Source organism: Sturnus vulgaris, chromosome 2 (assembly GCF_052056855.1).
Source record: "Sturnus vulgaris isolate bStuVul1 chromosome 2, bStuVul1.hap1, whole genome shotgun sequence".
NCBI classification, from domain to species: Eukaryota; Metazoa; Chordata; class Aves; order Passeriformes; family Sturnidae; genus Sturnus; species Sturnus vulgaris.
In genome coordinates, this window is record NC_142244.1 from 115653594 (window position 1) to 115668472 (window position 14879).

General features: G+C 41.9%; 1 protein-coding gene across 1 annotated transcript in view; it reads left to right on the plus strand.

Moving 5' to 3' along the window:
- The window catches only part of DSCAM (DS cell adhesion molecule), a 436159-nt gene that overhangs the window by 354658 nt on the left and 66622 nt on the right, over positions 1-14879 (plus strand). The window contains exon 20 of the mRNA XM_088160469.1: positions 6751-6884. Coding sequence (XP_088016595.1) covers positions 6751-6884 — 134 coding nt within the window. The remainder of the gene's footprint in view (positions 1-6750; positions 6885-14879) is intronic.

Sequence of the window (14879 nt, forward strand, 5' to 3'; positions counted from 1 at the left end):
ATGCAATATGTTTTCACAGAAATTAGTCAATGGATTTTCCTTTCTTATTTATCCACGTTATTGGTCACTCGTGAATATATGAATATATTTGCCAACTTTTTTTATTTGTAATGAGATTTTTAAAAGTGACAAGAGATCAGGTTCAGTAACTTAATTGACTTGATGAATTTTCGGTGCTTTTTTGCCAATAAAAAATTATGTGATGAAAGTTATTAATTTTTTTCCAATTAAACATTAAGGCACTCATTCTAAAATTTACATACATTTAAGGTTTCCTGGCCCCAGCTGTAGCTGTATCCAGGGGATGCAGTAAATGAAAAAATTGCTCAGCTCTAGACCTGTGTGTCTCAAACACGGAATGTTCTGATATCAGATTAAAGTGCTTTAACAGTTACTTTGGAGCACCCAGATCCTGACTCAGATGCTCTTGGGACATTAAGTGCTTGGAAGCAGATGGATTTATTTCAATGAAAAAAAAATCTAAAATGTAAAATCTAAAATGTAAGAGAACTGTAAAGCACATGCTGCATTTTCAAGTTACTTTTTGTTAAGTAGATCCCAGCATAGCAAACCTTCCCTAAAGTCTCTCTGAACACAAAGGCCCTGAGCCTTGGGAGTGGGATTTAAGCCACCAGGAGCCAGGAGTAATGTCCCACATTACTCCAGGAGCTTGGGGACAGGCTGGTCTTGGAGACATCTGGTACATGTCAGAAGCCTCAAACATCTTCTCCTTCTCCTTCTCCTTCTCCTTCTCCTTCTCCTTCTCCTTCTCCTTCTCCTTCTCCTTCTCCTTCTCCTTCTCCTTCTCCTTCTCCTTCTCCTTCTCCTTCTCCTTCTCCTTCTCCTTCTCCTTCTCCTTCTCCTCTCCTTAGTCCATCTCTTCCCCATTTGCTCACCCCAATTCTTGGTGGTGGCTCTTTTGCTGTCTCCATCTCTGGGATCAGACAGGCTGAGGGGACACATTGCCTCACACTGTGTTTGGCAGCTGTGCAAAGGCTCATCTCTCACCTTCCATCCTCCTGGCAGCTCAGCAATAACTTGCCCTAAGGCAGCCTGACAAAACTTTCCAGAGATTTTCTGATGCCTCACACTGGTTCCGTTCATTAAATCTTTTGTCCAGGAAACTAAATGGAAAGGTGTTCCAGAAAATACAATTACTTCATCTTCAGCTTCACAGCTTTTTATTAAGGGCAGGAAAGATTTTGAGTGGAATATACAGAGACCTGCAGTTAAGCATAAGCCAAACCCAAAATCCTGATCTAAACATTCTGAAGGGTGTGGAAGTTAAAAAGAGGAAAAGAGGAAAAGAGCATTCACATTGCCAAACTCCATGCACCAAACAAGTTTCTCATTCCTCAGAAGAATGGATATTTCTACTGTAATTTTCTAAGGAAAAGTATCCTGTAGAGGATTCCAGTGCACCTAGAAGATCCTTCCCTGAAGTGAGTTTAAGCACTTCCTTGGCATATTAATGAAATCAATTAATTGGGATCTTAACAGAGCTTATGAATGGAAACCTTCTATCTCTGCTCCCAGATCTCCTCTGGATAAAATCATGACACATTTTATTCCATGCTCCACTAATAAAATCTAGAAATCCAGCATATTTTTAAGTGTCTGCCAGGCCCCCCACATCATTATTGCTATGAGGTCATATCACATCATTGATTCCTTTCTTTTTTTTTTTTTTTTTCCATTTGTTTTTACATGAGAGGAAACTTTTCTTTGTAAAATCAATGGTGTAGCATTTTCCACTGCTACTGGAAAAGCCAATCAGGGCCTCCTGTGACTTCTCTGTTGGTGTTCAGCTAAAGACATCAGCCCAAAATTTCTTCAGCAGGCTTGAAATCTCCAATGAGGCAAAATAAGGGCTACCCAGCAAGTGACTCCTCGATGGAATGTGTTGATACTTTGATTCCTTACAATGTTTGATACTGATTTTAGACACCAGAGGTCAGACACTGCTGCTGATCAGCAAAGGAAATGAGAACAACTCAAGCAAGTAATAGGAAATGAGCTTTCAAGGAATGAGCTTTCCTTTCAATGAGATCATATTTATGAGTTTTATGTAGCTTTTTTCCCCCCTTTTCTGAAAGCTGACTTCAGAAAAGATGCTGCTCTTTTTGGAGTTCCTCCTGGTAGAAAAATAAGCCAAGAGAAAATGTCTAATTTTCAAAAATACATTCTGGTTTTGTCCTTTACCTTTTCCATTTTACAGTTTCTAATAAGCTTCTCATCCTCTTCACCTGGAGACTTGATTTAATAAACCATTAAAAATTAAAGCAGCTCTTCCAATTCTTTTCCCTGCTGTGATCAAAATGCAGTTTGAAAGGCTTCTCTGTTTTGTAGCAAGAGGGAGTGTGTGTGGCAAGTTCCCTCTCTGCTCCTGTGCTGCAAATGCAATATGAGAAAACTACAGCTGAAACAAGGAATTTGCTGCCTGAACAAGCCTGAAATGTGTCACAGCACCTTGGCTGGCAGCAATGCCCTGACCTTGAGCACACCACGGGAGGACACTGACCCCAGAGCCCCCATCCCTGGAAAGATTCCTGCAGCTGGGAATTTGGTCTGGCTGGCTGTCAGAGGTGGCATCTGGGCTGGCTGTGACACGGGAGGATGCACGTTTCTCCCTTGTATCTTCTTTCCTTTTTTTTTCTTTTTTTGGAGAAAATGCATTCCTGTGCACAGCAAGCTGTTTGTGTGCCACGGAAGGCTTTGCAGCAGTGCTGTGCTTCCAGCTCTCATTCAGAGCCAGGCAAAAGCTGCAGCAGGAAGGAAGGGAAAACAGCTCCAAATCCCCCTGCCAGCTCCACTCTGCCTGAATCCAGAGAGATTTTCCTCCTCTTCTTTCTCTCCCTGGACACTAAGCTTCCTGACCATTGGCATGAGAGGCACAGACAGCATCTGCAAGCCTTACATTTATTCTAAAATGATTAAGCAGAAATCAAGTCAGGTGCATGTTCAGTAGTCCTTGGAGCAGAGCTCTGCTTGGGGTGGTTCAGCTGATGAGGGTGACTGGGCTCTGTGATGAAAAATTGCCCTTAATGATCCCTTAATGCCCTTTTTTTCTACTGGTAAGGATCTCCAATTTTATCTTTTTGACTAAGAAACAAAAGGCATTGAATAGTAAATGCTGCCCTTGGGAAGCTGGCAGGATTTCATAGAAATGGTGTGTTTAGTATGAGGCCACTTCAGAGTAAATTCACGTGTGGATGGATTTTGGCTGTAATAGATCTATATTGTAGGTGAGGTATCTACATGAACAAACAGGCAGCAATCAGGAGTTGAGTCTATTTTGATTTTTCTAAGTGCAACCAGCAATGGAGTAGTCCTGTGCCGTGCAGAATTAAAACCCTGTTACAGAGCAAGGCTCAGATTTCTGATTTATTTGTGATAACGCTCCTAAATGCACCACAGTCTGTGCATTTGCCTCCCTGCTGCTCAGTAGTGAAGAAAAATGGTGATAATCTCTCTGCTTATGAAAAGGAGAATGAGAAAGTTCCTGGAGCTCCTCCCCATTATCTGGCACATCTAAATGCTGTTTCCCAGCCCTGTCATATCAGGATAATTGCCTGCTCTGCTTTAGCATTCCACTTGCACTGTCAGGAATACAGAGTGTTCTCCTGCACATGAAAGCAGGATGCTATTTCCGTGTTTTTCAAAGCCTTGCTAGCTGGAGAATGAGGCCATCTTTGATCTTAAATTTGCCACATCTGCTCCCTGGAAGGCTGCAAAGTTGTTTAGAAGCAATCCTCAACTTCTCTGTGCTCAGCCCAGGTTTTCCTCCAGCTTCTCACCATAGTTTTACCCCTAGTGACCATGGGGGTGAAAAAAGGGATCTGTGGAATTGTGCAAATTCAGTTTGTCTTTCTGGGAGCTGTGGGAGTCAGTGTACTAAATAAAGGTCCAGGGAGAATTCAGTAAGATAGCTCAGGTCTCCTGATGCTGCTGACTTATAATGACTGAAGCCAGAAAGGCTGGGGATACCATGGCAATGAGGGAAAATACCTTAAGTTTTCTGGGCAAGGCTCAGGGTTTTCCTCTCCAGGATAAGGCAGGCACCACATTCCCCAACCACAACTTCTTCAGATGCACAAGGAACCCAGTTTAGTAAAATGCTTCAGTTAATGCTGAGATAACTCATATGAGGTCCAGGGGATGGGTTGGACCAATGACTTTGCCCTCTGGAGAGAGAACAGTAGGGGTCTGTGAAGCACCAGATGAGATTCTGCAGGATTCCTGCCAAGGAAATGTAAACACTTCCACACACACAGTGGAATGACACACAGCTTTCATGTGCACAACCCAGCAGTGCAGCAGAAAGAGGAATAATAAATCAGTATTCAGAATAATTTTTGCAACACTGCAAAAATTGCTGCTAGTGAGGTGGAGGGGTCCTTGGGTTGAAGATTTTCCGGCATGGCTTCCTGACTTTCTTTCTGGCCCCTTTTTCTGCTGGTCTCACACCAGACAGCAACACAGCAATGACAAGGGAAGTTTCCCACATAGACCCAATGACTGGAAAATGCCAGATGAATTCTGAGTTAATCCCTCAACAGTCGACAGCCATGACCAATTACCATCAGAACCTGTCCCTATAGATCACACCCTAATTTAACAATAAATTGCATTAACCTCATCCATCTATTTGAAGTGATTTCCAGAAAACATTGCTATCCATAAAGGAATCCTCCTGTGGGTTAGGTAATTACCCTGGAGAGCCAGCTTTCACTCCTCAGCAGCAGGAGCAAATAGCATTTCTAATGAGCTGGGTATAAATAACAAGTTGGATGCTGTCAAGCATCAATATTTACTCTGCATTGGATAGAGCTGCTAACTGAATTAGCCCCTTTGCAGCGAGGGGCTGGGTTTGCATGCAATTATCATCATGACGTTCTCACTTGATGCCTAATTAGCTCTCTCAGCACACTATAAATAGAAAATGCATATCCAGAGATGTTGCACTGAGTGGTGCCTGTCAGTTTTCTCACATCTTCCAGGACCACCTATGTAGATAGAAAATTGAGGGTCTCCTCACATCACTTTTACACAAAAGATGAGCAGATTTAGATGCCAGGCTGGCTGACTTCTCTTTATGGGCAAAGTTCTGTAGCAGCATAATATCTGCTTGCTTAATTGAGGTAGAACAAAGGTTCTAAATTTATCTACAAATATCAGCTTGTTGGACAAGGGATTTTGTACCTCTACTGCACAATAACTGTTTTCTGTGAAAGTAAAGAAAGCTGATCAAGCATTGCAGTGGTAATTGCACTAGAAATTTTAACATTTTATTAGTTTTACTTGAAATCAGACAAAAATATCAGATTCTTCACAAAGCAGTTGTTCTGTAGAGAACAAAGTCCAGAAAACAGTTTCATTTTGTCTTTAATAACATACATAGCAATTATCAATACAACATATCTATTTTAATAATTTAACATAAACATTGACCACACGCAGTGCATAAATATCTTTCAAGTTAATTATTTTCACAGATTTTAAAATATATTTTCAAATATTTTGACACAAGGCGTGTTTTTCAGGAAATTTTAAACCTATTTATTATGATGTTAAATGTAGCCCTTGTTTTGTTTATGTACAAGCTTGAGTGTAATGTGATACTCCAGCATGCAGGAAAAGAAATCTAGCAGTTTTGGATGTTAGTGAAAGAGTGTTTCCAAAGCTGGAGAGTGCTTTACAGTGTAATGTGTGTTTGAAAAACAGCATATGCTCATGAAATCAAAACCTTTCCCAAAATGCAAGGCTGCAAAGGGATGTAGTTAAGATTACACAGCAAGATTTTAGCATTTCCGAGCTGAAGCTTTTTCCACGTGGTTTTAGACAGGAGCTTTGAGGATTTTTAGCTCTTTCTCTGTGATAATTTTGATGGCTATATAGATAGCTGCTGTAATTAGAGAAATAGATGTACTGCAGTGCCAGAGAGAGGTCTGAGCTGCTGAGGCCAGGGCGAGGGTCAAGGATTCTGTGTGGGGAGATTGCCACTTGCTGGCCACGGGTCACATCAGGCAGTGCAAACTGCTCATTTACACTCCACTTCATTAAATCCACAGCTCTGCTCTGGATGCCCATTAAACTGTCCACATGTGTGTTATTTATAACACTTTGGGCATGGGTTGTGTGTTCAGAACTGGCCATTTATAATAATGTGTTGATTGGCGATTTCTGTGACCACACACGGACAAGATATTTTCATGTGTGCACTTGGGTTCAAACTGAAAGGGGAAATTTAAGTTGGATCTAGGGAAGAAGTTCTTTGCTGTGAGGGTGGTGAGGCCCTGACACAGGTTTCTCAGTGGATGCCCCATCCCTGGAAGTGTCCAAGGCCAGGATGGATGGAGCTCTGAGCAACCTAGTGGAAGGTGTCTGCCCATGGCAGGGGTTTGGAAGATATTTAAGTTCCCTTCCAACCCAAACCATTCTTGGGTTGATTGTATGATTTTATGCAGGGTGGAGGGGATACTTCACAGAAGCTTAACCATCATTGGAAGGTTTTGCTTCAGGACCCTCTGAAGAAGATTTTCTCCCCCCTTAAGGATGGGGTCACACTCCCCAAAGCTTCTCCCTGGCATGGGCAGGGTGGAGGCTGCTCCCTAACCCAGAGTGTCCATCTCAGCCCATGGGGGCACAGCCACCAGAGCAGCACGTTCCCCTTTTCCTCTTAACTCCTCGGCTACACTGGGGTGATTGAATGTTTGCCTTGGGCCACTCTCACACTCTTTGCTTTTCCAGTTCCAGGTCCTCCTGCTGGAGTTAAGGCAGCTGCTGCCTCAGCCTCCACGGTTTTTGTGTCCTGGCTGCCTCCCCTGAAGCTGAACGGCATCATCAGGAAATACACCGTGTTCTGCTCCCACCCCTACCCCACAGTAAGTGCCACAGCCCCTCTGTGTGGGGCTGACAGTGAGCACCTGCAGACACCAGCCCTTCATCTCCTCCCTGCCTCTTCCTCTCCTGCCCTTTGCCCACCCAGGAGCTGCAGAGAGAAGTGAGACTTCAGTTTGGTTTATTCCACCTATCAATTTTTTTTTGTTTAAAACCTATTGCAGAGGATTAGCTCGCAAATGATTTCAAAATATAGACTTGGAATATTTTTCAAGGTTTGATTGGTTTAGAATGTAACAAATTATTATTTCCAGGCCCAGCTGCACGAGCCCTGTTGCAGCTGGAGGCATATATTTATTTACCCTGTTTTCATCCAAGTTCCTGCCTTCTTGGCTTGAGTATTCATGTGTGAAGGAACATAATGACTTATAAACAAATATATTTGCTTTGGAATAGGCTTATTTATGCCTGGAGTATTTGCCCACTCTAATCTATGTGCTTTTACTTACTGAGAAAGTGACAGGAGGAAATTTGAATTGAGTATCAGGTTATCTTTCTTCCTTTCTGAATCACAAAGAAATTCAGCAATCTTTAAACACAAGGGCCAATCGCTCTCTCTAAATACCCATGCATATTTATTTTCATGTGCATTGAAAAGAATACTTACTTATTTTGTATCTGAGGTTTGGATTTAGGTTTTATCCAAGGTTTGGATTTCAGTTTACAGCAGGACTTCCTGCCAAAGGTAAAAAGTGCAATCTTGGTTAATAGGCAAGGAAAATATTGTTGCAGGAATTTCCAAAAGTACTTCAGGCAAGTGGAAATTTCCCTGCCTCCAAAGACAGGGGGTTACAACAAGGTGGTCTTTTAGATGCCTTCAAACCCAAATCATTGTGTGATTCTCTGATTTATGTTTTGGGATTACTGTCTCTTAAATCCATTAATTTCGTAATTGTAGCAAACCAAACCATCTTTAGCACACCTTTAAATGTGAACTCGCTGGAGATTTCCATCACAGTTCATACATTTCTGTGGCACTCAGTGGGTTAAAGAGGCCAGAGTTTAGAGAGCAGCTCTGAGTGGGGACCGGGCACTTCTCTGGGAGCTTGGAGAGAACACCAGATGGTGCTGCTGCCTTCTCCAGATACTTTCCATGCACAAAGCTGCAGTGCTTCTTCCTGGGGCTTTGCTACCAACATTTTTTTCCTATATTTACATCCCCGAGAAAAGAAACATCCTCAGCTAAAAATATTATTCTCCACCATGTGAGTCTCTCACATACAAAACTTCCTATTTTGTGGTTACCTTTTGGAGCACCTCAGAGATGGACAAAGACAAGAACCATTGCTCCTTTTTTGCTGCTCTTGGCCTGAACAGAATCTTACTGCTGTATTTTCGTGGTGTTCATTATGCAGGATATGTATGAACCATCATGGAACCATACCTTAGGCTCAGGTAGAGGCACTTGGAGTTTTCTGTGCTTTCTATTAATTGCTGATGTGTACATGGATAGTTCTGCAAGGTGTCCCTGCCCTCCAGGACAGGTGATCTTTAATGTCTCTTTCAGCCCAAACAATTCTGGATTCCATGATCCTGCTGTTACCTTCATGCAGGTGTGTGTACATATAAATACATATTTGCACACACAGATATATGTATAAATATGTTCAACGTGCATCTGTGAGTCTGTTCTGGTGTTCTGCAGATCAGCAGGAGCTGTGGCTTGCAGAGATCTTCTGTATCAGCCCTGTGTGCTGAGCGAGGCAGGAATTACACTGGGGCTCAGTTTCCAGAAGCCAAGTTGGACATTTTTAAACAAATGCAAGCCCTCAGGACATACTTAATATAGGACACACTCCCTCAGCTTTATTTCTAACAAAATGCTTTGTTATCTTTTATTCTGAAATGGATTGTGAGCTAAAAAAGCTGTTTGATTCAGAGCTGCTTTGCAGTGAAACAAGCCTGCTGCAGAGCTGCTCAAATGCCAACACTGCTGTGCAGATACACTTAATATATCCAGGGAAGTTCTTGTTTGATTCACTGCTGGCAGAGACAAGTAGCTGACAGAGGGAGAGGTCTTAAATTAGGGTGAGGAGGAGAATAAATAAAAGATCTGTGTCTTTATCATCTCTTCTGCCACAATAAGTTGCAAGTGCTGTAGCTGCAGGTGTGGAGCCCTAAAAATTTCATCCATCAGTCACAGCCCTGGCTGCAAAATTACTTTGCCAAAAGTCTGCTATTCAAGCAGAAAGGCAAACTCAGTTTTCAGGCATCAATGAGAAGAAAGAGAAAAGGACAGGGGTAAAAGTAAATCGATGGGGAGGCTGCATTCTTTGCAGATTGTATTTTATTGCTGAGAACAAGTAATTTCAATAGACTTTAGACAGGTTAACAACAGTCCTCTGCACAAGAACACTGCTTTGGTGTTTAAGTCATCAACAGGAAAAATAATTAACTCTGTTGGTCGTATTGTGCATATTTTTATTACAAACATAACACTTATACAACGCTGATATATTATAAAATTAAGATTTGCTGCCTCTTGCACTGTTCAGTTTGCTTTGCAAAGGCAGAAGCTTTTAAAACTTCTGCCTCTGTATAGAACAAAAGGCATTTCCTCTTTAAATATTTTGAGCCCTAAGGACAGTACTTGCCTGGGATGTTTCAAACCACAAATATGATTAATGTATGAAAAATGGAAAAGATTCTCCACTGCAGTCTATTCTCTGGCCAAGATAAAGGGCAAGCAAGGATCCAATTTCACAGTGTTTAATTGTTGTGTCTATAGTATTCTACAGGCATAATTAGGCAAAACTTTCTCTTTTTTATTCTGAAAATGGAAGAAAAAATACAGAAATGTGAGACTTCATATATCCTTCATTCTTCAAATATAAGAAACAGAATATGCCAGAATTTAAGTTAGAAAAATTATTACTTGTGCTAGCTCATAGCCTACATTCTTGCTTCTCCCCACTTCCTACCACATCCATGTCCAGCTTTTTGTGGGATCTGGCTTCTCAAGACCACCTGTAATGGCCCCATGGTGGCCAAATTCCTTCTAAGAGTGGTGGTTGCCATGATAGTGGCAGGATGCTCATGGCACTCATCCTGCCCAGGCCTCAGGGAAGTGCTGTCACTGCTGTCCCATCCTGGCAGGGGGATTTTCCCCCATGGTGCCACACACATGGGACATAGAATTGTAGCACAGAAATTAGGCTGGTTCAGTTCCTACTGGTTGTAGGAACTGTAGTAGTTCCTACTCAGGAGGCTGCTCCAGCCCTTCCTGCCTTGGGATGTAGTTGTGCATTGCCAGGGATTTTCAAAGTGCAGCAGAAAAGGAGATTTGGGGGTTTTCTGAAGAAAAACGACCAAAAAAAAACAAACAAAAAAAAAACCTGCCAAAAAACGACCACCAACCTCTTGTTGCATTCAGATCAGTACAATACTTAAGGAATAATCAATGGGATTAGATTAAATAAAATTTAAATGTCAGAAAGTGTCTGGAGCAGGTCTCTGTGACACACAGGTTAGACAACGTGGGAAACTTTGACCTCAGAACAGGTAAAAAGCATTTCCTAAAGAAGCAGGAGAGTGCTGAGGGCAGAAGGAAAGGTAAGGATCAGAATTTCCTGGTGCAGGAAGGTATGAGGAAGTGCCTATGCACAAGGACAGGGAATTTTTGATATGGGAAATTCTGATCAGCTGGGGGAAAAAATTACCATGAGATCCTGGCCCAATATTGAAGCTGGGGCCCAGACTGTGTGATCTCCAAGCATGGAAATCTTAAAAACTTCACTCAACAAGTCCCTGAGCCCCTTGATGCAATTAAACTTGCTTTGAGAAGGGGGTTGGACTGGGTGACCTCCAGAGGAACCTTCCAACCTCAATTCTGTTATTATAGGGCAATTTAAAACTGGAAAAGTTGGTCAAAATCTGTATACAACAAGGGAAACCAGACAGTGGCAGCATTAATGTGCAACTCTCTGAGGAAAAGAGACACATTAAATTGACACCAAGGTGTCTCATAAGTTAAAAATCTTCAATAAAACTCATCTGACAATTTAGGCCACTGGCAGGACTGTTTGTCTTCCCCACCTGAACACTTTCCATGCACAGTCTCCCAAACAAGTTCTGCTTTTAGCTCTCACCATCAGGAATCAGAGAGTGGCAGCGAGGCCATTTTATTTCACATCTTAAGTGAGTTCCAGATGAGTGGAGGAAAGACAAGAACCAACTGACTGTGTCCTGAAAAGGAAAATCACTGAGAAAGGAGAATGGTCTCCATTTATTATCCTTTTATAGTGCACTTCTACTTACATAACTCCTTTCCATTAATCTCCAGGCTTTCTATGGAGGAAGTGTAGAGTGATGCACAAATTAATAACCTGCTTTGCTGGAAACAGCAGGAAAATCCTGTTTAATGTGTTTGCTTCTATTAATGAGTGACCCAAACAGCAACAACAACCATAATGACAACACTTTTCTAATCAACAATTCAAAATAGACTTTAATATGTGTATTTCTGATTGGGTGATGTCATACTGTTTATTGACACCCAAATGATTTCACTGGTCTGTATTTTCTCAGCTCTTTACCTCACTTTCTAGCACCCAAAGATTGGCAAATATGACAAGAAGCTTGCAAAACATACAGGTACATATTTAGAACCCTAGATTTCAGATAAGAAGAACCAGTTTATTCTCTGGTCTTTAATCCTGACAGTAGTTTTGAAATGTTGGTTGATGAAACTGTTGCTTTGCTCTGGGATTCTGCTAAGAGATGATTTGTCCTTCAAACCCACCTTTGACCAAGTTCTCAAAAGACCAGAAGCCTGAGGACTGGAAGGAGAAGAAATTCCAGAACTGTTGAATCATATGAATGGAGGGAGAATATTCCTGCAAAGATCCCAAATGATAAACTGAGTTAGCTGGATGAGGAACCAGAGCACAAAGCAGACCCTGGTGCTGAAATAGAGCTGATGATCAAAAATTATCTCACAGTGCAAACCTGACAGTCAGCCCCAGTTACTTGTGTTGGAAAGAGTCTTTGAAAACTGTAACCTACATTTCTGGACTTCTCCAAAGGATGTAGAAAGCTGAAAGCCCAGGAAAGATTCATATTCCTGTGAAACAGTTAGGTTTGGAATAGGTTGGGTTTGAAAAGGTGTGAAGTAGGGATGGAGAAGAGGGAAATAATCTTATATTTGGCCAAAGCCCAAATCAACTTCCTTGGAAACATAATCAATATTGGAAACTAACCAACATCTGAGGCAGACAATTACTGATATTTTAGATTTGCTTATTTTACTGTTAGTAAAATATTCCTTAGTCTGTTAGACTTCTCTATTTCTTTCTTTTTTTTTTCTTTGCTTTTATTTAAACCCACTGAAGGGAAAGTATAGTATGTGATTTACCCAGCATACACAGGAGACTTGGGTTGCCCTGTGGAAGAGAGTAATTGCTGCTCTTGGTCTGTAATTCATAGACCCTTAGTGGGATTTAATTCATCTGTCTTCAGACACCTTCAATAGCATCACAAATACTTATTCTGGGGTCATCAAGGATTTTGTTTCTTTAAGGAGAGAAGCTAGATGTCTGTGATAAACTGGATAAGTCCCCTTCTTAAAGTTTCCTTTCTCTTTGTTTAGTCTAGAAAAAGTATACATGCTTATCTTAAACCAGCTGATCTGCAACATAAACTAGATGTGGAGGTATATACAATTACCTTAAACTGCACCTTTAAACTATTAGCTGTCATAAATTCCCATCATCCAGTGTTGATAGAATTGAGTGTTTTCCACTCAATTCTATCCGGCAGACACAAGTTTGGTCTTGATTTTGCATAGGATCTGCCTAAATTCTAACTTTGGGTTTGCATCACACTTTCTGATCCTCATTTCCTCCCCAGATTAAAGACTTGGATAAAAGAAAACTTTGGAAAATAGATTTGATGCAATTATAAGGCAGAAATTATTTTTTTTTACATCCCGTAGATCTTTCAGTGATTAGAAGGATGCTGGAAGTTTCTTGAAAAAAGGGAGAAGTAGCTGGCAGAAGTTGGCTAAGTAGATAAAGTTACTGTTGAACAGAAGTTTATTTAGCGTCAGCAGCTTCTGTAAGGTTGAATTTTAAGTATATGTTCATTGATTTGTGTATTACATGCAGTATTTATCACTGCATCTATATAGCACTTTTTACAGCGTGAAGATATTTATGCTTATTAATTCCTGTGTGCTTTATTTAGCATAGAAATAGTGCATAATTTGGGGGTTATTTTAAAACCTTATATTGGACAGCATTTAAAATGTGTCTTTTTAATATACCACATGTTCTATTTTTAGCCTTTTTGTCGTTGTTTCACATCTTTGGTGCCAGCTCCCAAACACAGTACATTCATTATTTTAATTGCTTTGTCAACTTGAAATTTTTTGCCTATCTTATTTTTGTCAGCGAGCAGACCTCAGGAGGGATGTGACAGAGTATAAATTGATTCTGAAGATGTGCTGGTTTATATGATTTTTAAAAGGTCTCCTTGTAAAGCCCTACCAAAACAAATTTGATATTGATTTTTTCATAACCCTCCCTTCTTGTCTCACTCCCTCGTCTCTCACCCAGGGATATCAATACAGTCTGACAATAAGTCCTTGATGTCCTGACCTTCCCATGGTCACCAGCCTGTGACACCACACACTGCTTCCCTCATCAGGAGGCTGAGGGACTCTCCAGGAGCTGCTCCAAAGGGACAGGCAGGTGGTGGCCCCTAACTGGGCTACCTGGAAGTCCAGACAGTGGGTTTTCTTCCAGGTGTAATACCTGGAAATGAGAATTCAGGAGCAGCTGAGGGAGCTCCAGGTGTTTATCCTGGAGAAAAGGAGGCTCAGGGGGGACTTCATGGCTCTGCACAACTCCCTGCCAGGAGGGAAGAGCCAGCTGGGGGTCAGGCTCTGCCCTAGGACAAGAGGAAATGGCCTCAAACTGTACCAGGGCAGGCTCAGCTTGGACAGCAGCAGGAATTTCCCCATGGAAAGGGAGCTCAGGCCTTGGCAGGGGCTGCCCAGGGAGGTTTGGAGTGCCCATCCCTGGAGGTGGCACCTGGAGGTGGCACTCAGTGCTCTGGGCTGGGGACAAGGTGGCCATGGGGCACAGCTGGGACTGCATGGGCTGGGAGGGCTTTTCCAGCCTCAGGGATCTTGGGATTCTTTGGATTGGCAAGATTTTCCTACCAGTGGGAAGGCAGGGAGCTGCCTCTGTTCTTCTCAAAATTTCCATCTGAAACTTTCTAACCCATTAGTTCCACAATTAAGGTGGGGGGAAAAAAGTTACAATGCAATATGGCATCTGCATTCACTTTTGTGAATTTTCCAACGGTTACCTTCAATAATGCTAAGTGAAAAGCAGATGCCACCTTTCAAAACATGAGGCAACACCTGATCAGAAACCATTGTTAGACCAAAGTGGCAGCCAAGAGCCTGACTGGAGACCACAGTCCAGGATCAGTGACTATTTGGAACTTTGAGAGTGTGTCCATCTGTGAAAGGAAGGCAAAAGCCAGCAGTCCTCAAGAAAAGTACAATTTGTGACCTCAGGCAGACTTTCACATCTTAGGGAGTTCACTGAGAGGGCACAGCAGTGCTCTGTCTGCTCTTCTCGGGGATGCAGAACTTGAAGTTCATTCTCTATAAATAGAGACATGTATTGATTTTTATTACCCCAGTTTGCTTCTGGGTAGAAACAACTTAGTGTAACCCCTAGTACTGGATAACTTGTGAGTCCAGGAGACTCTAAAATGTGATTTTTAGAACAAAACATCTCAGTACTTTCTGTCCCTCGAGTTCTGTGTCGAGTTTTGGGCTTCTCACTTCACAAAAGGACCTTGAAGTGGTTGGAGTGTGTCCTGGGAAGGATCTGAAAAACAAGTCTTAGGAGCAGCAGCTGAGGGAACTGGGGCTCTTCAGTCTGGAGAAAAGAAGGTTCTGGAGAGACCTCATTGTTCTCTACAACTCCCTGAAAGGAGTTTTTAGCAAGGTGTGGTCGGTCTCT